The sequence below is a fragment of the Pseudonaja textilis genome, chromosome 2 (genome assembly GCF_049901715.1).
Source record: "Pseudonaja textilis isolate UNSWEBS1 chromosome 2, rPseTex1.2, whole genome shotgun sequence".
NCBI classification, from domain to species: domain Eukaryota; kingdom Metazoa; phylum Chordata; class Lepidosauria; order Squamata; family Elapidae; genus Pseudonaja; species Pseudonaja textilis.
In genome coordinates, this window is record NC_141991.1 from 128,895,626 (window position 1) to 128,923,425 (window position 27,800).

The window sequence follows — 27,800 nt, forward strand, 5'->3', positions numbered from 1 at the left end:
CGTGTTTCCGGTGGCGGTCTGGGAGGAGGGGGAATGATGGAGGGGAGAACGGCGGCGCGGCGGCCGGTGCCTAGAGGGGAGCCGAAAGAGGTCCGTGACTGTGGCTTGGAAGCGAACGGGGAGAAAAGAAAAGGCGCTGCAGGCTTGGGCTCGGCTGCCAAGGGAGTGGGGAGCGGGAGCGCTGGGGGTTTGCTTTGCGGGTGGGAGCGCTCCGGGGAAGGGGGTTGACTGAGCGGAGGAGCTCAAGAGGCGGACACGCCTGGCAGACGGGCAGGGGGCAAGTCGGTGCCGAGACGCTTGTGCTGGGAAAGGGCAGCGGATGGGCGCCGTGCGGCGGACCGTGCAGGTCCCTAGCTCCGTTTTGGTGGAAGGACGGCGGTGGCGGGGAGGCGTTTTGTTCTGAGAACGGGCGGCAGAAGGTTCCTCGGCGAGAGGAAGGAGGGCAGGGCTCCCTGACAAGCCAGAGTAGCGGTGGTGGTGGTGGGAATTCCCAACCAGCCGCAGAATTCCCCAATAGAATTTGCTTTTTTTTCCCCGTCTTTTTTTTTTTTTTGTAGCCCGGCCTACCTCGGAGGGTTGTTGTTACGGGGCTAGACTAGGCAAAAGACAGCCTCTCTCCCGTTTTCGGAGCAAAAGTAAGGATGTCTCCATGTGGTAGAACTGTGCCATTTGGAGACCATCCGCGAACGCTCAAGCCACATTGAGAGCTATGCGTGGGATTGCTTTTCGGAAGCAAAAAAAAAAAAGCCGTTCTTTTCATCTCTTAATCTAAACCCAAAACACTTAAGCTCCGTTTTGCTGCAGAAAAGAGAAGGCACGTTTCAAATAAAAAAGTAAATAAAATCAAACCCTCCAGAACTTACAACTCCAGCTCCGTTTTGTCGTCCCCCCCTCATTTCGTTTTTTTAATAATACGTGGTTATCTTTTTAACTATAACCAGAAAGTCCTGACCTACCAGGATAAATGTCCCCCTGCCTCCTGTTACATTCTTAACTCAGGGGTAGTCAACCTTTTTATACCTACCGCTCCCTTTTGTATCTCTGTTAGTAGTAAAATTTGCTCTAACTGCCCACTGGTTCCACAGTAATGGTGATTTATAAAGTAGGGGACAAAACCCCTACTGCCCACCATGAAAGCTGGAACGCCCTCTAGTGGGCGGTAGGGACCAGGTTGACTACCACTGGTCTAACTGGTCATTTATTAACTTGATATGCCAACTCACTGGTAAGTCAACTCTGGGCAACTTAACAAACAGTAGAAAGATAAATATAGAAACAATTACAATGTTTAAAAAAATCTATATAAGAAACTAGATCCAATGAGACAGAGAGCGCAGGGATCCATCACCTTCATCCAGAAGGGTGGGAGGAATTTACACCTCTGGTTCACTGTGGAAAAGGCTTTTCTTGACCCCATCCATCGGAATTCCTTAGCAGATGGTGTCTACAGCAGGCCCTTCCACTGGAGCTAGTGGGACAAGCTAGGTCCGTTGCCTTGAGATAATTCCACAGGTATCCTGGATGCATGCCATTGTAAGGCCATAAATGTAATACCTAGAATTGGACCCAGAAGCAAACTGGTACAAATGCAATTAATGTAACAGCAGTCTTATATGTGCCACTCTAGGAGGGCCCAGAACTCTGTGTACAGCTGCATTCTACACCAGCTGCAGCTTCTGAATAATCTTCAAGGATAGCCTCATGTAGAGCACATTGCAGCAATTTAACAGAGGCTATCAAGGCAGGAGTGACTATGTGCAGGAGGGCCTCAATTCCAGGTGCAACTGGTGTAAACACGAAGTTGAGCAAAGGCTCTCCTAGCCAAAACTACTGCCTGCATTTGAGCCTTAATAAACTAAACGGTTTTGTTCTTCAGCTTAATGGTACAATTGAATGAGATTTGGGAGTAGCCCGTGGGTTATTTCCAAGAAGTGTGGTTGGGCTGGTGAAGAAAGTGTGGGGCTCAGGAGCTAATGTGAAAAAACAGCAGGAGCATATTTTACCTGGTCAGATTCTTGCAAAATTTACTTGCAAAATTTTACAAAGGGTACTTAAGTGAAGATTAAAAAAAGGTGAACCGGACCTCTATCAGAGTAGAAGATCAGAGCTAACCATTTTGAGCTCTTTTCCAAAGGGAATAAATATACTGCATTTTGGTTAATAAATTGTAGTTAAGAGCATGTTGGCTTGAAAGGTAGTCTTTAGATTAGAGATTTCAGCTTGCATAGAATAAAGTTAGCATACTTGAAGCGAAATAGGCTTTGGTTACATTTAGGTTGCTTGGCCAAAATGTGCCAATACTGTCCTAAGAATTGTTGTGCATGGCAGAAGAATGACTAAGACTGACATCCTAATCTACTCTGTATTAAGCAAATAAAACGGATGGAAATGAAATGAAAGAACACAGAAAAGGTTGGTGGGGCATTTAGAGACCTATGGATGAGAATGATGGTTGTTTAGAAAGTTTAGAAAATCTGTTTTGAATAGAAATAAAAAAGCATGATTGATTTTTATTGTTTTTGATGAAAGATTGAGAAGATTAATGAAGGCTGCAGTGATTAGAAGTCTTGAATGTAGGACATCCAGTATTGGAGTCAAGACTGGATCTCAGTCTGTAATATTTGTATTTTTTTTCCTTTTTTAAATTTATATGTATTATATTTGTATTATTTGTATTAAAATATATATATATATAAAAATTAAAAAGACTGGATCTCAGGAAAAATGGACATATAAAAAACAGGAATGAAAGTATGAGTCCTATATGAAAAAGTATTAGAGAATTCATCTTCCAACAGAATAAATGGAAACTGAGCATAGAAAAGAGAATGGGTAAAATGTTTGGAACAGAAGGGAAATAGTTACATGTGTTACAGGAGTATATAGTGTTACATTAGGACAGGGGTGTCAAACTTGCGTCGTCACGTGACATATCGTGACTTTCCTCCCCTTTGCTAAAATGGGGGTGGGCGTGGCCAGCACGTGACGCATCTGGCCCATGAGTTTGGCACCCCTGCACTAGGAAGTATGAAAAAAGATGCTTGGGAGGGTTGAATGTGATACATCTAAGAGGATGATTGCTGCAAAAAATAAGGATGAAGGAAAGGTGCAATGTAACTATATACTAAAAGAGATATTTACAAAGAACGTAAATACAAAGAAAAAGTCATAGTTACAATTCAAAGAGGCAGAGGAAATGCAAAATGGAAATTTTGATAGAAATTAAATATCAAACAGTGCTTTGGAAAAAATAAATGAGTTTCCAGCAGATTGGATCGGAATTTTAAAAAGTGACATTGGAAATGCTGGAAGGAGTATTTTAGATATTTGTATGGAAATGATATTGAAAGTATTAAGAATAAAAATAAAATGAAGTTTAAATATTAAGTGTCCAAAAATGGATGAAAGAGGAGTAGTAAGTGCTATCAGAATATTTAAAAATGGTAGTGCTGCTGGATTAGATTGTACAAACTAGGAAAAGTGTGGATATGATTTGCTTATGGAATGGTTGTACAACTTTTATGTGTGTGAGAAATATACTTTTGATTGTTGAATGCTTGCTGCTGTTGTTTCTCAAGATACAGGTAGTTCTTGACTTATGACAGAAATTGAGCCTGGAATTACAGTTGTAACTTGTGTCATTCATTAAGTGCTGACCCACCTGATTCTGTGATTTTTTTGTGTGTGTGGTGTTCATTAAGTGAACTCGTCCACAGTGGGAGGTTTTGTTGGGTTGTTTTTTTTTGCCAGAAATTGAAAGCAAATGCTGGTTTCCAGCAAAACCATTGTAAACCTAAGTCACATTGCAAACTGCTATAAATGTTAGCTTGTTGCTAAGAGCTCAAAATGCAGGAGCCATTAGAATTTTGAATTTGGGGTCATAAATACCTTTTTGGGGAGAGTCATAACTTCAAACAGTTGTTAAGCAACTGGTCATAAGTCAAAGACTATTGGAAGGGATAGGATAAGAAGAGGAACTACAAAAACTACAAGAGAATTACTTTACCAAGTAACCCTGGGAAGGTGTTTGAATTTGATAATGAACAAAATTTGGAAAGTGCAGTGTGACTGGTAAGCAAGAAGTATGTGGATCAGATTTTGCACAGACTATAAGATGCTCAAAAAAGAGAATACTTTAAAAAAAAAAGAAATATGACATAGCGTATGAATATTGTAGAAAAGAGTGATTTGAGGAAAGAAAGATCAAGAGATATAGTGAATGATGCTGCTGTAATTAGTTTTAATCTTTTCTTCTCTTTTCGTTATGTCGTGCCTTAATTTCTTTGAGTTAGGTTTTCTTATTATTTCTTTATGCTTTGTATAGCATTGCTTACCCAGAAAAGGAATAATGTGATGTAATTATAATGTGTGTAATATGACTGTATAATTGTATAGTTTTCAGTTTAAATGCTGCTTTTTATGTTTTAACAGAATGACCTCCAAAGAGATTAGAGTATTTAAAAAAGGACAAAGCAACCTACATAGACCGAAATCATTACTAATGAGAGAGATTAGCAGTGTTTTGGGGAGGAGATAGATTGGTAATTGAAATGTGTTTGCAAACAATCCAACACAGTAAAGCCAGTTCCAGCTTAATAATCATATTTGTGTTGTTAATCATCATGGTGGTTTCTTGCTGATGTTTCATGGTTGCAGGTTTTTAGGAGAGAAACTGATTAGGTTGGAAAAATGAAATAGATTTGGGAGAAAGGGAAACAAGCTCCCATCTATGTCCAAAGGCTGACAGAGAGGATCATCCTTCAATTAATATTGCCTTCGAGATCCAGATGACCTAGGAAATTAGAGCCAAGATGAACCACCAACAAAAAAACTTTTAGCTTTTTTTATAAATATGTCAATTGAAGACCTGGATTTGAATGAACACACTAATTATAAAAAAACATATTATAATGATTTGATCTTCGGATGGTGTAATCTTGGGGAAGGTATAGTAACAAATTTATGAGAGAGAAAAATATTACGGTGGGGATGCCCAGTTGTTAAGATGGTTTTGAAATGAGCTTTGATGATATTGAGGGAATGATAATCAAGTAAAGAAGAGCAAGTTTGATTGAAGGTTGAAAATCAAGAGAGAAATTGAAGCCTATCTTTAGTGAGGATTAATTCAATAGCCAGTTTGAAGAATCCAAGTAAATTATGTTGTGGGGATTGACTATTCTTGGCAGGTGTTTCTGTTTCCCTTCCATTCTAAGGTTCTGGAGGTTAAATTTCTGTTGAATAACAGAGTGCTGTGGGGGTGGTTTGTAAAATTGAGGAGCAGCTGAAGGAATAATGCTTGGACATGTATGGTGAACTGAAACAGTGTAGTGGCAAAAAAGTATTTAAGAGCATCTGAGCAACATCTGAGGAAGAATCTTATAACAACAACGTCCTTGCTTAAGGTGGGTAAGTAGCAGAAATAGAGCATTTCCTCTAAAATTTCAAGGCATATTCATACTTCAGTTTAGGAGCATATTTAGCAGAGAACAAATCTTGTTTCTGAGAGTAAAGCAGGTTGTTGCTACTTTTGTTCAGTTGTGCAGTTTACAACCAAGGGAATGTTTTTTTAGGCCCAGGCTATTTTTCAAACCAAAGAAACAAGATCATATTTCATATAATAAGGTTCCGATTGCATATTATTATCATTATTATTCTGCATATCAGCTATTATGATCACATATAATAAACAGGGATTGTGATGCAACTTTGTTTAAAATCTGTTTGGAAGTAAGAAGTAGCCTGATATACATGCTGAATATGTTCTTCTAAAAATTAAACTATTTTTGGTAATATCTTCAAAAATGATAGGCTGACTGATCTAATTCCTGCCTGTGACTGTTGTGATGCAAATCTCAGCTTGTCTTACATGAAACAGGTGAAGAACAGTTGTTTAACTCTCATCTCTTAAAGCCCTTTCTTGTTTCTTTTCTGTTTCTTTATACAGTATTGTGTACATTTGTATTTATACATTTGCTCATAATAGAATCTATAGGTTCCTTCGTATGTTGTATGATGCATCCGGTCTTAGCTGTTCCCAGCACAGTGGGATAATAGATTTCTAGGGAAAAAATATAAAATGCCAGTGTCTGTACTTGGTTTTCTGATCTGAACCTTCTGTGTAGCTAGACCCAAGAATGGGATTGCGGGTTTCACCTAAAAATATTTTATTTAATAAAAATAAAATATGTGTGATTTCAATTTTTTGGTAAAAATGGTAGATGACTATTTAAATCAAATGGGTAAAATATCTGTTGATATGAAATGAGGCATCATTAGTATTTGAAGCAGAACATTATGAAATGAAAATTCATGTGAACAGTGAATGCTTTTTTTGATCTTTAATCTTGTTGCTATTTGCTATTGTCACTAAAAAAGCACCAAGTATTATTTTTAGGGTACATCCTGAGCAAAGCTAAACATGAAGCATCTTCTCACTGTAAACTACTTAGAATTGGGAGAATTAAGGGTCAGAGAAGGCTGAAAATATACGTTGTTGTGAAATGTTTCAAATAAGTCAGACATAATATGTTGCAAATATTATGTCTGACTTATTTGAAAAATATGTTGCTTTGCCTAAGGGTGTGGAAATGAGCTGAATATTAATTCTTGCATTCCGTGTATAGAGCAAATGATGAAGAAAATGTACATAATTTTGTGTACTGTACTACTCTGCTGTTACTAAAAATAGGGCATTAACACGACATGCCATAACTGGTATAATTTTTTAAAAATTTTTTCTGTTAAATTATTTATCCTCTTATGAACCACAGATTCTGGCAGTTAAGATAAACAATGACTTAATCTGAATAAGAAGAGAGAGAAAAATGGGCCATGGTGAGAGTTCAATTCAGAAGAGGAACGCAACATCAGCATTGTCTTGTTGCTATTCAGGAAGAAATTCTGCTGCAGAAGGTAAAACAATTGTTTCTTCTAGAAGTCAATACACTGTTTACTTTTATAGGTATATCTCATTTTCTGGTGAAGTCCGGTGTTTAACTGAACAGACTCATTATGTGATCTAATCTGGAAAAGTGGGTGCTGCTGGTAAGTCTCAGCAGATGTCTGTGCTTAGCTATTCTTACCTGGGCTCAGATGTTATTCAAACTTGATTCTAGTTACATAAATTGCCAAAGAATATTATCTCTGTAGCCTAATATCGAATTTTAAAAATTCCAGAAGAAAGCAAATGACAAGCTATTGTCTTTTTGCTGGCAAGAAAGTTACATAGATTTTTCTATGAAGTTGCTGGGAACTGAACTTGCAATAGAAGAGGGTGAATGTAGCTTAAGGTTGAACTTAAGGTTGAACTGGGGAGTTCTTGGTGTGGTCTGAGCTTGATTGATTGCTTGCAGATGTCTCATTACCCAATTAGGTAACATCATCAGTACTGATGAGTGTGGGGTTTGCTCTCTTTATAAACAGCAGCTGATGAGGGTGTGGTTTTCTCCATGGCTGTTCTTTGATTAAGGTATTGTTTTCTGCTTGATTGTCTGGTGTTAATCCCTGCTTATCTGGGTGTTGGTTGCTGTAGAGCAGGGGTGTCAAATTGGCAGCCTATGGGCCGGATGCATCATGTGCAGGCCACGCCCACCCCAGCTCCTCAAAGGGGGGAAATGTTACAAAATGTCATGTGATAGTAACGTGACCCAGTGAGTTTGACATCTGGGCTGTAGAGCATATCTTCTGGGGGTTTTTTTTGTTTCCTTCTTAGCTTTTTATTATTTCTTCTGAATGATGTGTAAATGTGATTTATTTCAATGTGTTGATAAACTATATTTTTCTGCTGTTCAGCTCTTAGATCTAAGAACCCCACATTGAGAAATATAAATGCTAACTGTGATTAATTACAATTGCTAAATTTTTAATTGCCAGGTGTTAGAGTGAATTAGAGGTTGTTGGATTGTCCAACGGAATACCATCCTCATTTTGTAGTAATTCTGAAGGGCAGTTTTGGTGTATTACAGCAGGTTGAATATAAATATTGATATAGATTAAAATATGGATGTTATTTTCAAAGTAATGTTTTATTTATATATGTTGTAATTTTTATGTGATTAATCATATTTGTAGCTTGCAAATAGCTACTTGTAGTAATAACATACATGCAGTTATAATATTACATTATGTATCTACACAGTAGGTAGGCTAAGCATTTGAAATTAATGTTCTGTAAAGTACAGAATATTTCAAATAGAAGATAATTAAAAGGTGGCTAGATCTCTGCATTGTAGTAAGAGGAGTAGCATGCAGTTTTAATTCATTTCCATCTTGTTGCTGACCAGGTTAAAAAGCTTTATACAGCTGTGGTACTTTCTGTTAGCAGCCAATTACAGCCACATGATATAATTAGATATCTGAAAAGAGATCTAACACAATTTATAGTAGGTAGAGTATTTGTCTTACTCATAAATTAGCCCAAATAGCTTAATATTTGGGGAAAGGAGAGAACTTTTTTTTTTCATTTTGAGGCCAAAAAAATGATTTTATGTGAAAGTAATTCTATAGTATGTAATTTTTAGTTTGGCATATGAAAAGAATTGCAACTGGTTATAAATTGCAACGGGAAAGTCAGCTTGGATATTGAGGTCTAGAATTGTTTTGCAGATTTATCTTCCTAAAATATCTCTTAGGAATGCATTTCAACATAAAATCCATCAATATCTTGAAATATAAAGTATTTTGAAATCCACCAGCTTAATTCTCAATTTTATTTGTTTATTTAAGTGTATTGGCCATCCAACTCAATTGGACAGTCTCTAAATTGACATGTCACATGTTTTGTTGCTGATTCTATTTGTGGTTATTTAAATTACTTTACATTTGCAATACTTGTGGCATATTGTATATTTTGTTTTCCTAGAGTACTATAATAAAATTAAGTTATCTAATTATTTAAGTATGGAGGGGTCTGCTGAGTAATTTTGATTTCCCTACACATTGAACTAAAAATTTGCAAACATTGCTTTAACGTGTTAGGCTTCTGCAGTAAAGGGGGTTGGTTTAGTGTTTCCCCTAAGTTTAATTTTAAAACAATATGGCTTTTATGGTTAAAGGTCTTTCATATTTTTTAACTTATTTGAACCTCAAACCATATTTGTTTCCACTAAACCAGTATCTGGGTAATTACACTGAAAAGTTTCCAGAACTCTTACCAAATCACCTTATAAGAGTTTTGTCAAAAAATTTTCTGTTTTGCCTACAGAATATGTTGAGTTTATGCTTATTACTAAATTTTGAATAATTTTGGTCCTTGGGTGTACTAAATACAGAAGAAAAGATAAAAATAAAAAAATTGAAAAATCTGCAGTAAAAATGAGTGAAACAGAAACAATAAGCCAGAAAGGGAAAAAGATTTAGAAAATGTGAGTACTACTGAGTTTAAAAGAATGAAGGCTGCTTGAGACTGCAAACAGCTATAGGACAATTTCGTGAAGATAGTAAGGAGATGATTGTTAAAATTCTAAAAATATTTTTAGAATGGGAGGAAGTAGGCATCAATGGATGTTAAATTGGACAAGCTGTGTAGAATTAACACAAGAAATGAAAAGTTAATGTATTAAGTAATGTACTTATGCACCTTGTCAGGATGAATACAAGACAACACTAAGCTAAAGTTTAAATAACTATTGAATTCATATTCTAACTGCGGCCAGATTAGCATTTGCCCAGTGCTGGAAATCATCCCGTTTACCTACAGATCAATTGGTCATTCAGAAAATATGTGACTGCGCAGAAATGGACAATTTAACCATAGCTCTTAAAATAAAGAGTCTTCAGCATTTGATAATAATTGGAATACGTGGTATAATTGGTTATATCAGAGATAAACTGTTCAATGAGCATAAATAAGCATAAATAACCATAAATAGCGATAAGATGTGTATATTTAAAGTAAGGTAGGAGAATTGGATCTTGTAGACTGTCAAAAAGAATATCTGTCTGGTTTTAACGTATTTTCTTTTTTCTTCCGTCTCTTTGTTTTTTTTTCCTCTCTTTTATACTTCTTTTTCTTCTTTTCCGTCGCAAGACCGAGCGTTTTTTTTTTTTTCCCTCTCTCTTTCTCTTCTTTCTTTCTTCTTTTTCTCTCTCTGTTTCTTATGTAATGTTGTTATGTTATTTTTTTAATTGTAAATTCAATAAAATTTATATGAAAAAAAAGAAAATAAGAGCTATTATGTAACATAATTGTAATTGAGACTACAAAAATTAAAAAAAAAAAAGAAAAGTATTGTGCAAAAGAAAATAATACAAAATTGCCTTGCTTGATTTAGGGATAAGTACTTTTATAAAAAACACTGGAACACTTTGTGGACTTTTTGTTGAAAATGGACAGGAATAAATTGATGATTTCTTGATTTGTCAATTAAAAAGGGTTGAAATATGGTAAGAAGTGAACTAAGTAATGTGATTTCAAGATAGATTTGATACCAAGCTTGTTTGTAACTGCTGGAAGTTACTTCTTTAAATATATTTTCCTTTTCCTGCATTTTTCCTCTCTTATTTCCTTTTTAATTTGATTTCTGTATTGTTTCATGCTTAAATTTTATCCATTTAAAAATTCTAATAAAATTATAATAAAAAAATTTTTTTTAAAAAGAATTTGTACTAGTATGAAAGAAAGCCCTCTCTTTGAACCATTAGGGCAGTTTCATTTTCTGCAAGGTGACAGGTATTCCTTTCTTAACAATGGTAATTTTGGACTGGAATTTCCATTGTTAAGCAATGCAATTGTAAAGCGCAATATTATGAAGGCATCATTTAATGACAGCAATTCCAGCAGACCCTGGTTACCATCATTAAGAAGGATCTGTTATAATTTCCTTCTGGCTTCCAATAAGCAAAGTCAGTGGATGCTGGCAGTAAGTTGCAAATCCTGAAAAGGTCAGTAGGTTGATAAGTGGCTGCTACAGCACAAGCATGGCCAGGCAGAGGTAGCTGCTGCCAGATGTAGGGGAGCCTGCTGATGGGTGGCAGGGAACAAGCACAGCCTGGCAAGGCCTGATTGTGCCTTTATAAAGTTCCAGTGGTTAATATTGGAACATTTTTAAATTGAGATTTGGTCTTGATATAGGCTTGTGTGCAGTTCAGTAAAAAAAAAAAATCCATAGGTGTCCTTTTCCTTTCAAGTATGATTCATCTTGATCTTCTTTGCAAAACTTGTGAGTATTGAGTAATTTGAATGGCTGCTGTCCTCTGTTCAAACAGGATCGTTCTGGACAGAATAGACTGACTATGATTTGTATATTCTATAGTAGAGCTTAGTGGTGCTGCTGGTTGTACATAACTTTTTCTCTATTGTCCATTCAAAGTGACCAGCCAGGCTGATTTTTTTTTCAGCATTAACTTTTTTGCTGTGTAAAATAATTAATGAAAAGTGTCCTAAATATTGATGAGTAACGTTTTTTTATCCAAGAGGAAGGTAAGCAGGATTTAAGATAACCTTCATACAAACAAAAAAGAAGATTAAATTAAAAGCATAATACTAGGCAATGTCTATCTTCCCAGCCTTGACAATGTGTGCCTGTGTCACCTGTGAGGAAACCTGAAAATTTCTCTTCCCTGCAAACAAGTGCATTGACACATACACACACATTTCCCCGAAAGACAGGGCCAGAATAATAGCAGATTAAAATTAGTTACCTATAAATCAATATATATTGTTCTGCTATTGAGTTTTACTTCCCTGTGACCTTTTGGCTCTCATTTCTGCAGGATTGCAAGCATTGTTAAAGAGAAGATTAAAATACCCCTTTTATAAACTGAATTGATCCTGTATCTGCAGAAATTAACCATTTTGTTACACACACTAATCATGCACATGCAAATAAATGCACAGTCTTCTAGCAGACATAGAAAAAAAAAGAAGTCTGGGAAAGAAGACTGGGAAAGGAAGGATAGAGAAAGGGGAGGACAGCAAAGATGAAGGGAAGAGGTGACAGAACAGAAAATGATATATCCTGTTGAGATGTTAGAAAGAAAAGGTTTAAATGAATCATCCCAAGCTTTTCAAAAATGTTCCAACTTCTAGTAAAAAATGTCTGCAGATAATTGTGCCAAGTTAGTCCTAAGAGAATAAGGAAAGTTTACTTCTAATGTACTCTTGCAAACACTTCTGACTACTGTGACATTCTGGGGAAAGATTTATGCTTTGTATACGCTTGAGAAGTAGTCTCTCCTGAGCAAAGATATATATTTTGCTCTCTGACATTAGGAGTAACTTGATTTATTTCTTTTTTTCAGCAAGGCGATAGCTAGAAATACCTTGATCCACCATTAAACATTTAGTTTCAGATTTCCAGAATGCCTTCCCCTTCAGTATATACAGTCAGATGCCTATATATTCTGGTTCCCGCAAAAATGGAAAAGAAGAGTGTGGAATATAGGTAGTCATCAGCTTACAATCACAATTGAGTCTAAAATTTCCATTACTAAGCAAGACAGCTGTTAAGTCAACTTTGCCCCATTTTATTATTTTTCTTGCCCCAGTTAAGTGAATTACTGCGGTTGTGAAGTTGGTAACACTGTTGTTAGGTGAATCTGGCTTCCCTATTGTCTTTGCTTGCCAAAAGGTCTCAAAAGGTGATCGCATGACCTCAGGCCGTCATAAATACATGGCATTTGCCAAGCATCTGAATTTTGATCATGTGACCCTGGGGAATGTTACAACGGTCATAAGTGTGAAAAATGGCTGTCAGTCAGTTTTTTCAGCACTATTATAACTTCAAATGGTCATTAAATGAATGGTTGTAAGTTGAGGTCTATTGCATATCAAACTGCATACAAAGAAGTGAATAATAACATAGTATGGAGTGAAGTATCTAATCTGGTAGTAATAGCCTAGTAAAACTGTGGAAAATTAATCCTAGAGAAAATGGGACTGAGTCAGGTTGTTTTTTTCTCTGTCGTGTGACATCCTGTTCCTTAGAGGCTTGTAGTTTTCTCTGTGAATCTGTGACTTAGCAGGCAGCCATATCAGGTTAGTAGGCAGGCAGCCTAGTTAGATGAAGGATTTCTAACTGATTCCACCCAAATAACATTTTTGAAATGCATGCGTAGAGCTTCTTGTCATGAAAATTCAAATACATAATTTTTCTTCCTCCTGCTTTTTTCCCCCACCCCAGCGTTTTGGCATCGGTGATGAGAAATGGGGTATGATGTAGCACGTTTTCAAGGGGATGTTGATGAAGATCTTATTTGCCCCATCTGCAGTGGGGTTTTGGAGGAGCCAGTGCAGGTAGGTGGTAAAGAACAACTTAACTAATATGTATTTTGCATACAGGTTTTATAAAGCAATTATGTATTAAGTCCTTCTTACTCATATAGAGGAACATAGCACGGTGTAGAGATTAAGGTGTTGCAACAGTCATGGGAAGGCCTAAGTTGTAGTGTACTCTTAGCCATGGAAACATGGTGTGGAACCTTGATCTAGTTTTGCCCTAATCTATTCCCCAAAACTGTTGGTTTTGTGGGGGATAGGATTGGGCTTCTGGATTAAAGGTAGAATATAAATGTAATAAATATATTGTAGTTAAAAGTTAATTTAAGCACTCTTATACTATTATCTTCTATTTCAGTTCAACTGCTTCAGCTAAAAATGTCCAGTTTTAATTTTTTTTTTTCTTTAGGGGGAAAAATTATTATTTGAAAATTTCAGCACAATATGCTAATCATTGTGAAGTTTATTTAAATTAACAGCACTAATTTTCCAAAGCAAAATATAAAACTAAGTTAGTTAATATGAGAGAGAGAGAGAATATTTGTCTATTCTTGAAAAGTTTTGCGTGTATATGTAACATTTAAGTATATAACAAATTAAAAGTTGTGGATATTATACAAAAAAGTCATAATTATGTAATCCTCTGAATAAGCTTTAGTTGATTCATACAATGTTTTCATACCTATAGCGAAGAAATATGAGAGCTCATCCAATAGTGATTCAAAAGCATACACACACAAAAAAAGCTAACAAAACTTTCTGGGTGAGGAAGATGTTAGGAATTTATAATGATACTGCAAAGTAACAGTTAATCTTATAGGTGTGTTTCTGTTTATCGCTGCCTTTATAAAAATATATATATTCTAAATTGAGGTACGACTATTCATGCAGAAAAGCAGTACAGTATTTGCTCTTCCAGACAGGTTGCCTTAACTGTTTTCCTCTAATTAATTTGCCTTTACAATGAGAAAGTTTCATTTAGTTCACCGAGAAGAGAGGAAAGGATGCAAACAATGGGGGTGTATGAGTTGTGCTTAAGGCGTGTGTCTTAAATTCCGTATCACTTTCCTTTTGGGCAAATTTGAATAAAACTGTCTTTCTATGTATCCATTTGTTCTTTGTCTCTGCAAGAGGCAACTTTCCTTCATGTCAAGTGCATTGTATTATATTTAGAAGTTCAGAAATAAAATAATTATTCAAAGCAATTTCTAAACCACTCCAGTCCCATGGAATCTAAAGTCATGTGATTTTGCAAGGCTGAATTGGTATATAGTAATTGATCTAAAAGGATTAAAGGGCAAGCCATTTTCTTTGTGATTTGATTAGTTTTCCCACTCTGCGCATCTCTTCAGAAGGAACGTTATTTCTAGAATAGATGGAAAAATACGTAGGTATTTTGCAACATACAACCGTCATAAATGAATTAACCTTAAGTACTGCAGTTAAAGGTGCTGAGTTTGTCAGCTGAAAAAGTGACAGCCCAGGTTTGAGATCTGAGCGCCGTGCAATGAGGTGAACTCCTGTTCCTTGCTCCGGGTCCTGCCCATCTAGCAATTTGAAAGTGTGCAAATGCAAGTAGATTAATAGGTACCACTTCCCCACTTCAGGCTCCATGACCACAGAAAATATCTTCGGACAACACTGGCTCCCCATGTCCAAGAAACAGAAATGAGCATCGTTCCCTAGAGTCAGACATGATTGGACAGGGGAAACCTTTACCTTTTTTTTTTTTACAATATAGCTTAATACTGTTTTTTTTAATCAATAGTGAGGGATTGATCTCTTCCTTTATTTTTTTGAGGGGAGGGGACAGGGAGGGCAAGGTTTCCTTGAAACGATGGATTTAGCTACATGGTTTTGGATAGCTTGCTTGCTTTGCAGATTTAAAAATGGCATTCGTTGGCAGAACTCTGACCACATATAGAGTAATTTGTAAGGCTTAGTGAATGTGAATAAACTTGCCGACTCCTCCCCCACCTTGCCACATATATAGTTATAGAAACACCCATATATTGTTTGTTTATAATTAAGCAAGTTCTTTAAAAACAGGATGTACAGTACTTAGAGTACTTCTAGCCATAGCTGCATCTGTCTTGTTAGCACAATAATTCAACAGCAAGGAAACCACAGACATCTGGTTTGATAGCTGGGGTGCCCTAAAAAAAAATGTTTGTGGGCATACTTGTGCTAACTAAGCTTTGTGGGTTACTGCACCGTGTCAATATGACCATTGTGTGGCCGCAATAATATTCAACCTTAACATTCATTCAGCCAAAATACAGTGATCTTATAGATACTATACAGGTACTCCTGGACTTACAGCCATAATGGAGCCCAATATTTTTGTTGCTAAGCAAGACAGCTGTTAAGTGAATTTTGGCCCATTTTATGGCCATAGTTAGGTAACATGGTTGTTAAGTGAATCTGGCTTCCCCATTGACTTTACTTGTCAGAAGATCGCAAAAGGGGATCCCAGGACATTATAACCGTCGTAAACGTGAGTCAATTGCCAAGCATCTGAATTTTGAACACATGACCATGGGGATGCTGCAACGGTCATAAGTGTGAAAAACAGTCATAAGTTACTTTTTTCAGTCCATTGTAACTTTGAACGGTCATTAAACGAACTGTTGTAAACTGATGTAAACCTGTACTTGCATTATTGATATTTCTCTCTCCATCAGGGAACTGACAGGGACTATTCTTTATCCCGCTTGTTCTCCTTATATCCATAACTTCTGCATGAGAAAAAATTGGCCAAGAAGTAAGATCTTACATGGCTCTTGGAAGAGGCAGTGCTGAAAACATTGGCTTCTTGTTTGTGTTGTGCCATAAAATAAAAGCATTAAGCTTATTTTGCTTGAGGTATTTTTTTTAACACCTGGACAATTACATTGCTAAATTTTGTAAAGGTTGCAGCCAAATATTGAAAGTGGGAGCAGAAGACTGTAGCACCATAACAATGATCTGGAGGCTACATATAACCAATGAGCCAATGGGGTTACCTATCCTGGTTCTAGAATGAGGCTATATATAGCAATTATCTACATTGCATATCTATATAAAATTACTTATTTTGTGGGTCTCTCCAGTAGAAGGCAAGCTAAAACAAGGCTGCACCAAGTACCCATCCCTGCAGAACAGATCTATTTGTGTTTTTGCACTGAATGTGCTTGAATGCTCTGGTGGCATCTGCAGACATGGGCAGTTCTATTTCCACTAGAAGTTGGCTACAAAGAGGTAAGAGCCAAACTAGTGCTCAGGAAGAAAGCCAACAGGCAGACAATCTCTTCCATGGATGGATATGTTAAACTCATATATTATGTTAATGTCTTTCAGACCTGCCTCTGAGGATATTACTGTTGTAAATATTCTGTATAGTATCAAGAATGCTCAGTGCATAAAGATCTAGATCAGGGGTGTCCAACCTTTCACCTTCCCTGGGCCACATTAGAAGATGAAAATTTGGTTTGGGCCGCACATAAAATAAAATAACAGTAACGATACCCGATCATCCCAAAAAACCATAGAAAACATAGTTAACATATTAAATTTATTTGGAAATAAAGTTAGTGAGATGTTTTTATTATTTATTATTAATTATTTATTAAAAATTATTTATTTTTATCACAGTTTTTTATCACAGTTTATTTTCCGGCCAAATTTTGCGCGCGCACGGGGGGAGAGCTCACCTGCCTCACGCCTACCTCTCCTCCTGCAAATAGCCCAGCTGGATGAGGCAGGACTGGAAGGCAGAAGCAGCAGCAGCAGAGGCGGGGCCAGAAGCAGCGGCGGGGAAGGCTTCTGCCCCTGCCGCCGCCACCGCTTCTGCCCCGCCGCCGCTGCTGCTTCTGCCCCGCCACTGCTTCTTCACCCGCCACTGATGCTGCTTCTTCCCCGCCGCCCGCCCCGCTTCTGCCACCCCTGCCGCCGCTGCTGCTTCTGCCCCCGCCGCCGCCACCGCTTCTGCCCCCGCCACCACTGCTGCTTCTGCCGCCGCCGTTTCTACACCGCCACCACCCCTGCCGCTTCTGCCGCTGCCGCCGCTTCTTCCCCTGCCACCGCTGCTGCTTTGCCGCCGCCGTTTCTGCCCCGACACCACCCGCCGCCGCTTCTTCCCCCGTCGCCGCCGCTTCTTCCCCGCCGCGGGGCAGCAGCAGCAGCGGTGGCGGGAGAAGAAGCGGTGGCGGTGGGGCAGAAGCGGCGGGGGTGGCGGCGGGAGAAGAAGCGGCGGGGTGGCGGCAGGAGAAGAAGCGGCGGCAGCGGGTCAGCAGCAGCGGTGGGGGCAGAAGCAGTGGCAGGGCAGAAGCGGTGGGGGTGGCGGCGGGGCAGAAGCGACGGCGGCGGGGGCAGAAGCGGCGGGGGTGGCGGCGGGGGCAGAAGCGGCAGGGGCAGCAGCAGCGGTGGGGGCAGAAGCAGCAGCAGTGGCAGGGCAGAAGCGGCGGGGGTGGCGGCGGGGCAGAAGCGGCGGCAGCGGGGACAGAAGCAGCAGCGGTGGCAGGGGCAGAAGCGGCGGCGGTAACAGCAGGAGCTGGCACTCTGACGGCGCCTGCCTTTTCTCTTGCTGCTTGGCCTGGCGCTCGCCTCGCCCCGCCTCGCGCCTGCCTCTCCTCCTCCTTCTCGCTGGCTGTGGCACGATGGTTGGGGTGGGCACTGGGCCGCATTACGAGGCGACCTGGGCCGCATGTGGCCCGTGGGCCGCGGGTTGGACAATCCTGATCTAGATTGTGTTTGAGTATTTTTCATGGAGATTTTATCCCACAATCAAGCTGATTTCTACATGTTACACCCGTGTAACTGATTAAAGTAGCTTTTAACACATAGTTCAAAATACAGGATGAAATTCAGTGTAGGAGCTTAATAAATATTATAGAAATAAAACTATTACATTCTCTGATAATTATTCTGAAGATTTGTGGTTTTAAGCTAGTATCAGTTTTAAAAAGTAATTTTTCAGTATTTCAATGTACATTATTATAAAAACCAGACATATCAGGCTTGAACTGTATCAGGCCTATTTTCAGATTGTCATTAAGGGACAACCTGCCTACTGAAGTTTTAGAATTTTTATTCTTATTTTTATAAAAAGTAAAGTAGAAATCAAAGTGATTTGCATTGAAGGGTGAGGTACTTCATTCTATTTGAGGCAGCTAAGAATTCAACTGTATCTCCAGGATCATTTTGCATGAATGAGTTAAATATTTTTTTCTTAGATACATTCTTTGGTTATTGCAGTATTATGCAATCTAACCTATATTTCAAAATCTGTTCATTCAGTACACGTTAGAAAGTCTTGTACTGTAAGGTTAATGGAAATAATATAGTGAGTAGTGTGAGACAGCTTTGGCTTCTTGGCCTTTTGGCTAAGATCAAGTATGACACAGCAAAAGTTTCCATTGCCGTAAGCATAGAATTGAATATACCAGCATAATTTATGAGCAATGTGGAATTACTGTCTGGGAGTTGTAAGTATATATTCATCTTTGCTTCTGGCTATCATCAGCTTAATGCCATATAAACCATCTTTTCCCTTAATAAGGCAAGATAAATAATTGGTTGTCGAATAATGAAGTCATAAAGGTAAATAGTTTTTTAATAACATTAATTTTGCTTTGCTGAAGTAAAAAAAATATTTTGTATGGTAAATTAAAAAAATTAAATGGCTGAGGTCCAATCGCTAGCTATTATAAGGAGTGCTTGTAAAAGGAAAGTTTATCCTTATGAGGGTTCATAAGAAAAGCTGAATTATTAACAAATTCTCCATGCAAAGAGGTCTTACATGTAAATATTTATTTATTTGTAAAATTTATTAGCCACCCATCTTACCATAAGGTAACCCTGGGCAACTTACAATCTTAAAAAGATAAAAACTATATAAAAGAATGTTCTTTTATACTGGAAACTTGATCTGACTCTTTTTACTATCTTATATAGAGTCTGTATCATTATTTACTTTTTTTTGCTGCTGTTTAGGAATAGTTTTTACAACAGTGCTATAAAACAAACTGTGAAGCCATAATTAAGACCTACATAGTGCAGGTATAAGAATGTAATTTGATAATAATTAGTAGATGACAGCATCCTGGTACTCCATTTAGCAGGTATAAGCATGTTAGTGGGGAGGATGCAGAATTTCAGTTAATAATATATATATTCTGAAAAAATATTCTAGTATTTAACCTGGCTTTGCTTAGGATATTTTTAACATTTGTTCTTCATGGTATGAATGGCACAGAAGACTTTGGTAAAATTTTCTCCCATTCACAGAAACACAGGATGCTGCTTTGCAAATCACGGAGACTAAAATCATGAGAATATTGCTTTGTATGAGTTAATATTGCTCTGCAGTAGTTGTGGTTTAGTTATGATAAGACTGTGTCCTGACCCCAATGTAATTCTTAACGTTTTATGAGTGTCTTGCTATGTGGCTACATTCTGCCTTTAAAGGGAAACAGACATTTGGACTCTGTTATTTCAGAGATACTTTATTAAATTTGTAATCTTCTGATCTTCAGCTGGTTGATTTTCTGCAGCTTCCTTTTAGGCACACATGGGAGCATAAGGTATAAGCTTGGCAGGCAAAGGTGTGTTTAGTGCAACATATGTAGGGAAAATCTAAGACAACCCAAGAAAAACATGTAGGAACCTTATTGTAGAACTGAAAGTAATATGAGAGGTTCTTGAATTACATCTGTAATAGAGCCTGCCACTTACTGTGATAAGTTGTGATGGTCATAAAGCAGATCATCACATGATGCATAAGAGGCGGTGGGCGTGTGTGGGCTGATGGTGTTCAGCAGCAGCTGCAGCCTGCCGACCCCTTGGCCGGCACACTGTGAAGCTACGGAGCCTGAGCAGCGCAGGTGAGTTAGAGTACTGCTACCGCGGGACTTGCCCTCCAAGCGGAGGCAGGCAATCCAGCTTGCTAGACATGCCACGCAGCCACCTGCCCCATCGCGGCTGCAGGCAAGCAAAGACAGACAGTGGGACAGAGTGGGCACCCGGCTGTGTGGTGTATCCAGCAGGTCAGATCATGTGCCTCCCTCTGTGCCTTTGCCTCCACCTGTTGCTTGGCAGGCCGGACCGGTGGTCACAGTGCTCAGACGCACCGGTGCTGCGCAGGCTACGCAACCCCAGAGTGCCAGCCAAGGGGACTGTAGACTGCGGCTGCTGCTGGACACCATCAGCCTCCGCACGTTCACTGCCTCCTGTGCTGGTCATACTCTCTCCCCCACCCCCGGAGGGCTGACAATCTTAATTGGAGCGGTGGGGGATAGGGTTTATATTACAAACATCCTGAAAAATGCTAGGGCTTATTTTCTGGTTGAGTCTTATTTTCAGGAAAAACATGCGAATTATGCTTTAATTTGTAGTCCTTTTGCTCTGTTATCTTGTCTAGCATCTCTATTTAACAGTTCCAACGCTAAAATAAATAATAAAGTGGAATAAAGGACACCACTGCCTTGTTCCCTTTTGGATTTGAACCGATTTTGTAAAGTCTTCATTCATCATGATTTGAGCTTTCTGGAGCGCATAGATGGACTTCAGAACCTGTATAAAGCCCAATCCAAAACCCATCTTTTCCAGTACTTTAAACATAAAGGCCCAGTTCAAATTGTCAAAAGCTGTTTCTGCATCCAGAAAGATTAATGCAACCTGTTTGTCGCTACATTGCTGTAAATATTCAATTATATTCAAAATTACTCTTACATTATCTTTCAGTTGTCTTTTAGGTAAGAAGCCACACTGGTCTTCATGTATATAATCCTGTAAAACTTCATCTAAAATAGATGTAAAGAATTTGTAATCGTTATTAAGGAAAGAGATTGGCCTATAATTCTTCACAGAAATTAAACCCAGTCCATCTTTGGGTATTAAAGAAATGTATGCATCCTTCCAATCGTCTGGTATAAGATTCCCCTGTAAAATAGAATAGTGCTTCATTGGAAGAAGTAATTGATCTTCAAAAATTTTATAGAATCTGCTTGGTAGGCCACCTGGTCCCGGACCTTAGCCTGATTTAGCTCTTTTAGAAATTAATCATCTTCATTTCCTCCAAACAACAATACTTGGAAGTAGAGACAAAGAACTAAGTTTATAACGTATATTAACATGTAAATAAATTATACTTGGAAAAGCTGGAATGACAACTCTGCCATATTTAGAGGCTTGACTTTGTGCTTTCTGTTTTGGGACGTACATTTGGGGTGTTCATATCAAATCATTTTTTTCTACTTCGAGGGTATATTGGAATAAGATACAAGGAAGTAACTATATATCTTTTCTCACACTTATTTATACTAATCCAGAATTGGCAAAATTGGTAATCTGTAATAGGGTTGATGTGAAGGACAGAAATTAACACCTGACAATGAATAATTATGCTGGGTGATTTTTACATCTTTTCCCTGATAGGTTCTCACTACGACAACCAGAATGAACTGATGTTCTTATATGCCCTTGATAGCTTGGTTACATTAATTGATCGATGGATGTTCTGTCCTGCAGTATTTCCCATTCTATTAGTGAAAAGCATTCAGTGAAAGAAGCTGCATGGAAAGCTAGGAGTCCACATCAACTTGAACAGCAAACCTGATGTAATCTAACTTGGCATGGTTCTGTTCTCTACACAGGCGCCTCATTGTGAGCACGCTTTTTGCAATGCCTGTATCACCCAGTGGTTCTCTCAACAGCAGACGTGTCCTGTCGACCGAAGCGTTGTGACTGTGGCTCACCTGCGCCCTGTACCCCGGATCATGCGTAATATGCTATCTAAGCTGCAAATCACGTGTGACAACGCTGTTTTTGGCTGCACTTCTATAGTGCGGCTTGACAACCTGATGTCTCACCTCAATGACTGCGAACACAATCCAAAGCGGCCTGTGACCTGTGAACAGGGATGCGGGTGAGTACTTGCCAAATTTGTGTATGTATGTCTGAGCACGACCCAGCAGTGTCATCATTCCCTGCTTGTCTGATGACAAAGATCACACATGACAGCATGATCTAGAACATTAGTGAGGGCAGCAATAACTGTGCCGTCTGTTTTGTCAATGTGAAATGGCTTTTGTGATGCATCTGGTAAACCAAATTGCACAGTGTTGGCAGCTGGTAGCCTGGGAGTTGTTATTTTCAAGCTCAGTTTTCTTAGAGTAGCAAGAGTCTTTTACCTCTGTTCTTGGTTGCTTATCCACCTAAACAGTTTTTTTCTAGGCACTCAATTGTAGTTACTTCTCTGTGCAGCTTGGAAATGCCCAAAGACGAATTGCCGAATCATAACTGTATAAAACATTTACGGTCGGTAGTGCAGCAGCAACAGACAAGAATAGCTGAATTGGAAAAGACGTCTGCAGAACATAAGCATCAATTAGCAGAGCAGGTATTGCATTTTCTTTCCGTTGTCAAATGGCCAAGTGGTTTAAAGGATCCACTGACCTTTTCTAAACAAGAGGAATGAGAACGGGGCTGTATTTTTAGAAAGTTTCTTTGTACATCTTTTACTGAAGTGAAAATGTGCCTAATTGTGAACACAGGGAGTCCTCGACTTATGACCACAGTTGGGCCCCAAATTTCCATTGCTAAGCAAGACAGTTGTTAAGTAACTTTTGCCCCATTTTATGACTGTTCTTGCTGCAGTTATTAAGTCAGTCACTGCAGTTGTTAAGTTTGTAGAATGATTGTTAGATGAATCTGACTTCCCCATTGTCAGAAGGTCGCAAAAGACTATCATGTGACCCCAGGACGCTGCAGGCATCATAAATGCAGGCCAGTTGCCAAGCATCTGAATTTTGATCACTTAACCACAGGGATGCTGCAACGGTCATAAGTGTGAAAACCAGTTATAAGTCACTTTCTTCAGTGCTGTTGTAACCTTGAATGGACACCAAACAAATGGTTGTAAGTTGAGAGTTACGTATGCAGATAATCCTTGACTTAATGACCAACGATTGATCCATTGTTTAGAATTTCCATGGTTAAGCAAGGCAGTTGTTAAATGAGTTGCACCCAGTTTTACGATCTTTTTTCGCCGCAGTTAAGGAAATCCCTGCAGTCGTTAAGTGAATCAATGTTACCCCATTGACTTTGCTTGCTGAAAGGTGGCTGGGAAGATCGCAAATGGAAATTGTGTAACTCCAAGGCATTGCAACTGTCATAAATGCATGGCAGCTACCAAATTTTGATCACGTGACCATGGGGATTTTTGCAATGGTTGTAAGTCCGAGGACTAGTTGTAAATCACCTTTTTGTGTTGTTGTAACTTGAAACAATCACTAAGTGAACAAGTTGCAAGTGAAGGACTACCTGTATTCCCTGGACATGTATATTAGCATCGTGCAACATTTTAGACTCTAAACGTGATTTAATATGTGGGGAGGAAGTCACATGGATCCTGCCTGCATCTTTTTGAATCAAATATGCCTTCTCCTGGACCCAAAATCCAAGCCTGGGAAAAGAGGCAGCTTTGTTCAAGGAGTTGCTGATAAGTCACAGGACACCCAGTGCAGTTCAAATCTCCATTTCTGCTTTGAATCTGCATTGCTGCACACTGTTAATTTGTAAAGTGTTGAACATTAATAAATGTTAGTGATTACTATAGTAAATTAAGCTGTGTGCAATGTATCATGGACATTTTTTATTGATGCAGGGTAGCCTCTGGGTCCTATTAGTTAAGTTAATGTAATATCCATTTTTGCAGAAACGGGACATACAGTTGTTAAAAGCATACATGCGAGCGATACGTAGTGTCAATCCCAACCTGCAGAATTTGGAGGAGACTATTGAATATAATGAAATCCTTGAGTAAGTACTAATATCTCACTAGTGCTGGACTGGAAGAGTTGTGGTGTGGGTTGGAAAAGGCAATAGTGAATAGTGGTGGGAAATAATTGAGAATTAGAGCAAACTTCTGTAGGAAAAAATATGGGGTACATTTATATGTTATGCTATCAAGTATGGTTGTTCAAACCTAGCACTCAAGGTAATACTTGACATTATGCTGAATGAAGATGAAACATCTGCAAGCAAACAAGCTCAGAAAGCACTCAGGAGCCCATAATACTTCCCAAAAGCCACGATTCCCAATCCCTAATCTCTACCCACGCTGACACTGAACAGTACCAATTCAATTGGAGTGATACAAGCATCATCGGTCATGCTACCACCCGCTATGCTCACGAGTTTATTGAAGCCTGGCACTCCACAAGCAATTCCATCAACAGACACATCAACCTACAACCAATCTATGAACCCCTCAGAATTCAAATCAACCACACAGCTAACCAGAGACGGCACCAACCATCAACCAACCCATGCAACCCCCTCAACCAGCTCTTCACCTCCAAATGACCCTCACATGATTCCCATCACAAGACCCATCACAACCCTCACTTGACATAACCCACACCTGATATGACATCACCATCACAAGACCTACTGACCACATGAAGCCCTTATGAGCAGAACACAGACACTGAATTCCACTGAAGATGTTATCTAGTGCCAAAGAACATGTCTGGATTACCAACTGATACTACTTTGGTGTCCCATTGTTAGAATTATTAAGGCTTTGAGACTTCATAGTTCTCATTTCAAAAGAGCCTGATTGTGTAAACCACCCTGGGAAATGGGTGGTATGCGAGTGATTATGTAGATAAAAATATATTCCCAAACAAATTAGGACAAATAGAATTGGGAGCAATGCTAGAAGGATTCATAATGTCATCGCCTTAAGAGTAAACCTCAGAAGCAGTGATTTCAGGATAAGTCCTGGTGCATCATCCTACACAATGTAGAGCCACAGGAATGAGAGATTGTTCTAGACCAGGGGTGTCAAACTTGCGGCCCGTAGGCCAGATGCATCATGTGCTGTCCCTGTCCCTGCCCGGTTTAGCGAAGGGGAAAAAAAAGTCCCGATACGTCACGTGACACTGCCATGACGATACGAGTATGACGCCCCTGTTCTAGAGAGATCACAGCTTATGAGGGTCAACAGGAAGTCCAGTAGGACAATTTCTTCATCGGTGGCTATGCAGGCTAGATTTATTAAGGGATCGAGTGCTTGGATGAACCCAGGTTCTTCATGGCTGCCATAAAGAAAATAAGCCTTCAAAACATCTCCAAGATCACTGTATAAAGTTTGAAAGACACTTTTTTTTTTAAGTGAAAAGTTTGAAATATTTGCCCGGTGGCTTTCTGTTTCCCTAGATGAAGTTAATTTTACGATAGAAATATAATACTTTGTGCTTAATGACAGGGTGTAGTCCAAATAGACCTGAACATTATTCATCATGATTGTTTGGGAGGCAACTATCATCTACTTGATCAGAAATACCCCCTCCCCCCGCAAAAAAGAAGAAGAAATGTTGCTGTCCAGGCTTTCATTGTAATGCTGTTGGTTTCATCTGTTTTTCTTTTCTCATTGTGTGACTCTTTTCGCTTGACTCCTAGGTGGGTGAATTCCTTGCAGCCAGCCCGGGTAACCCGGTGGGGTGGTATGATCTCTACACCAGATGCTGTGCTCCAAGCTGTAATCAAGCGTTCCTTGGTGGAAAGTGGATGCCCCACATCCATCATCAATGAATTGATTGAAAATGCCCATGAACGGAACTGGCCCCAGGGCTTGGCCACCCTAGAAACTCGCCAGATGAACCGACGCTATTATGAAAACTATGTGGCCAAACGCATCCCAGGCAAACAAGCTGTGGTTGTGATGGCCTGTGAGAATCAGCACATGGGAGAGGAGATGGTGCTAGAACCAGGCCTGGTGATGATATTTGCACATGGAGTGGAGGAAATTTAAAGACTCGACAGAGATGATAAAACAGCGTGCTTGTATACATACATACATACATACATACTTACATATATATATAAAATATATATATATATATAAGAGAGAGAGAAGTTCCAACTCTTAAGCCCACTGATTCTGTTTTGTTGTGCTATATCAGGGCATCATTCCTCTCTTTGTTGAATAAAATGCTACTCCTTAATTATACTGGGCATGAGCCCAGGAATTTATGCAAAATGCCATGCTGCACTCCCTTCTCCTTATGGTCATTAACCCTGGTCTGATGTTGACAAAGATTTCCAAATGTCTACAAAGGAGCACAAGTTCCTCCCTGTTCCAGAAAGAGCTGTGGTCTTCAGTCATATAAAGTCTTTGAACTCCTGATATGACTGCATTGGCCTATGTAGCCTGGTTCCTGTTTTGGATCTGTAAACAAACCATGGCTTAAGATTTTGAGAAGCTGAAAGTTATCCTGAAGAATTTTAGCCCATCGCTTCCAGGTCCGTTTGGCTTCTCTCCTCTAAGGCATCTCTGTGAAGTAATGGGATTTACACAGTACTTTTAAGATAAGTTTTAAGCTTTTATGTGGAGAGGGATTTTCAGCGAAGGGAAAAGTAAAACATGAGAATACAGATGCCAAGTCGGAGTTGTAAGTAATGCCAAATGTATGCATCAATAGATCCTTCAATGTAAACTGTTTTGTGGAGCCAAAAAGCTGCATCGTTTGGAGAACAATCTGCAACTCATTTTGGATGTGTTTACATTAAGAAGCGGTCCTTTCCTATTGTGGCTTGGTTTTCAAAGGAAGTCACATTCTTTAGCTTTGCAGCATTGTTACCACCACTGCAGGATAAAATGTGATTCTTCTAACGTCTAGAGCTCAGTTTTCTCCATGCTCTTGAAAGGTTGCTGAAGCATCTTGGATGCTTGGTGGACTTCTCCTTTCTGATAAGAAGCAAGCCTTCAATCGTACACATCACTCCACCCGATCAGAAATGGTCCTTCTAAATTGCATGTGCCATTTAAAGTTGTATCAACTTTCATAACCTTTTGAAGAAAACACAAAAAGAAGAATGGACTCAGATTTATGTAATCTCATTACGTTGCCTATTTTGAAAAATCATCTGTATTTATTTTCTTTTTTCACATTTTGATTGTGTTTAGTCTTTTGTATTATTTTTGTGCTTGTATGTTTTTCTTTTTTTTTTTTTAAATACAGTAGCTAGGAATGGCTTCAAATTTAGTTTACCTGACAAATTTAATTTATTTGCCATCTTTGGTTTCTGTTTTTATATATATATCAACTTCCAATGCTTTAAATATTTGTTAATTGCTTAAAACATTTCTGCTGGAGTTCTTGAGGACAAGGAATAAATGCATTGATAAAGGAGCAGTTAAAGTTGCTGTGATTGAAGTGTTTTGCTATACAGTCCATTCTGAGTGGCTTTCATATATTACATAGGCTAAATATTCTTATGTGACTAGGAATATTTAAACCAGGCTTGACTTTCTTCTCCTAGTGTTTAATACAGATTTTCTTAACGCTCTGGTATCAGAGGTTTGCAATGGTGCAGAATTTGGATCATGTCAGACAAACAGTTGCTTCTTCAGATGTCTGGGATAAAGAAAATTGCTCCAGAAATCCTCAGTGGGAACAATGGCTTGAGAAGACCTTGTGCTCTCACCAGAAGCAGCATGGGAAATTTTCTCATTATGTGCAATAGTAAGCGGCCTAATATTACATGATGAGCCCATGGTGGAGAATCCATGTTATAGCAATACGGTTCTCATTCC

The 27,800-nt window shown here is 38.8% G+C and overlaps 1 protein-coding gene across 7 annotated transcripts; it reads left to right on the forward strand.

The window, feature by feature from the left end:
• Nucleotides 1-27,408, forward strand: RNF41 (ring finger protein 41). 7 transcript variants are annotated; one of them, XM_026717446.2, is made up of 7 exons: nt 1-90; nt 6,771-6,912; nt 13,122-13,234; nt 21,850-22,121; nt 22,460-22,595; nt 23,913-24,016; nt 25,664-27,408. In XM_026717446.2, exons 3-7 carry the CDS (start codon nt 13,145-13,147, stop codon nt 26,013-26,015), a joined length of 954 nt encoding a protein of 317 aa, XP_026573231.1. In that variant the 5' UTR covers nt 1-90; nt 6,771-6,912; nt 13,122-13,144; the 3' UTR covers nt 26,016-27,408. The 7 variants fall into 7 exon arrangements, with proteins under 7 accessions (XP_026573231.1, XP_026573233.1, XP_087781356.1 ...); XM_026717448.2 differs by having other exon boundaries at nt 21,910-22,121; XM_087925230.1 differs by lacking the exon at nt 1-90 and adding an exon at nt 4,147-5,406.
• Nucleotides 27,409-27,800: the final 392 nt, after the last annotated feature.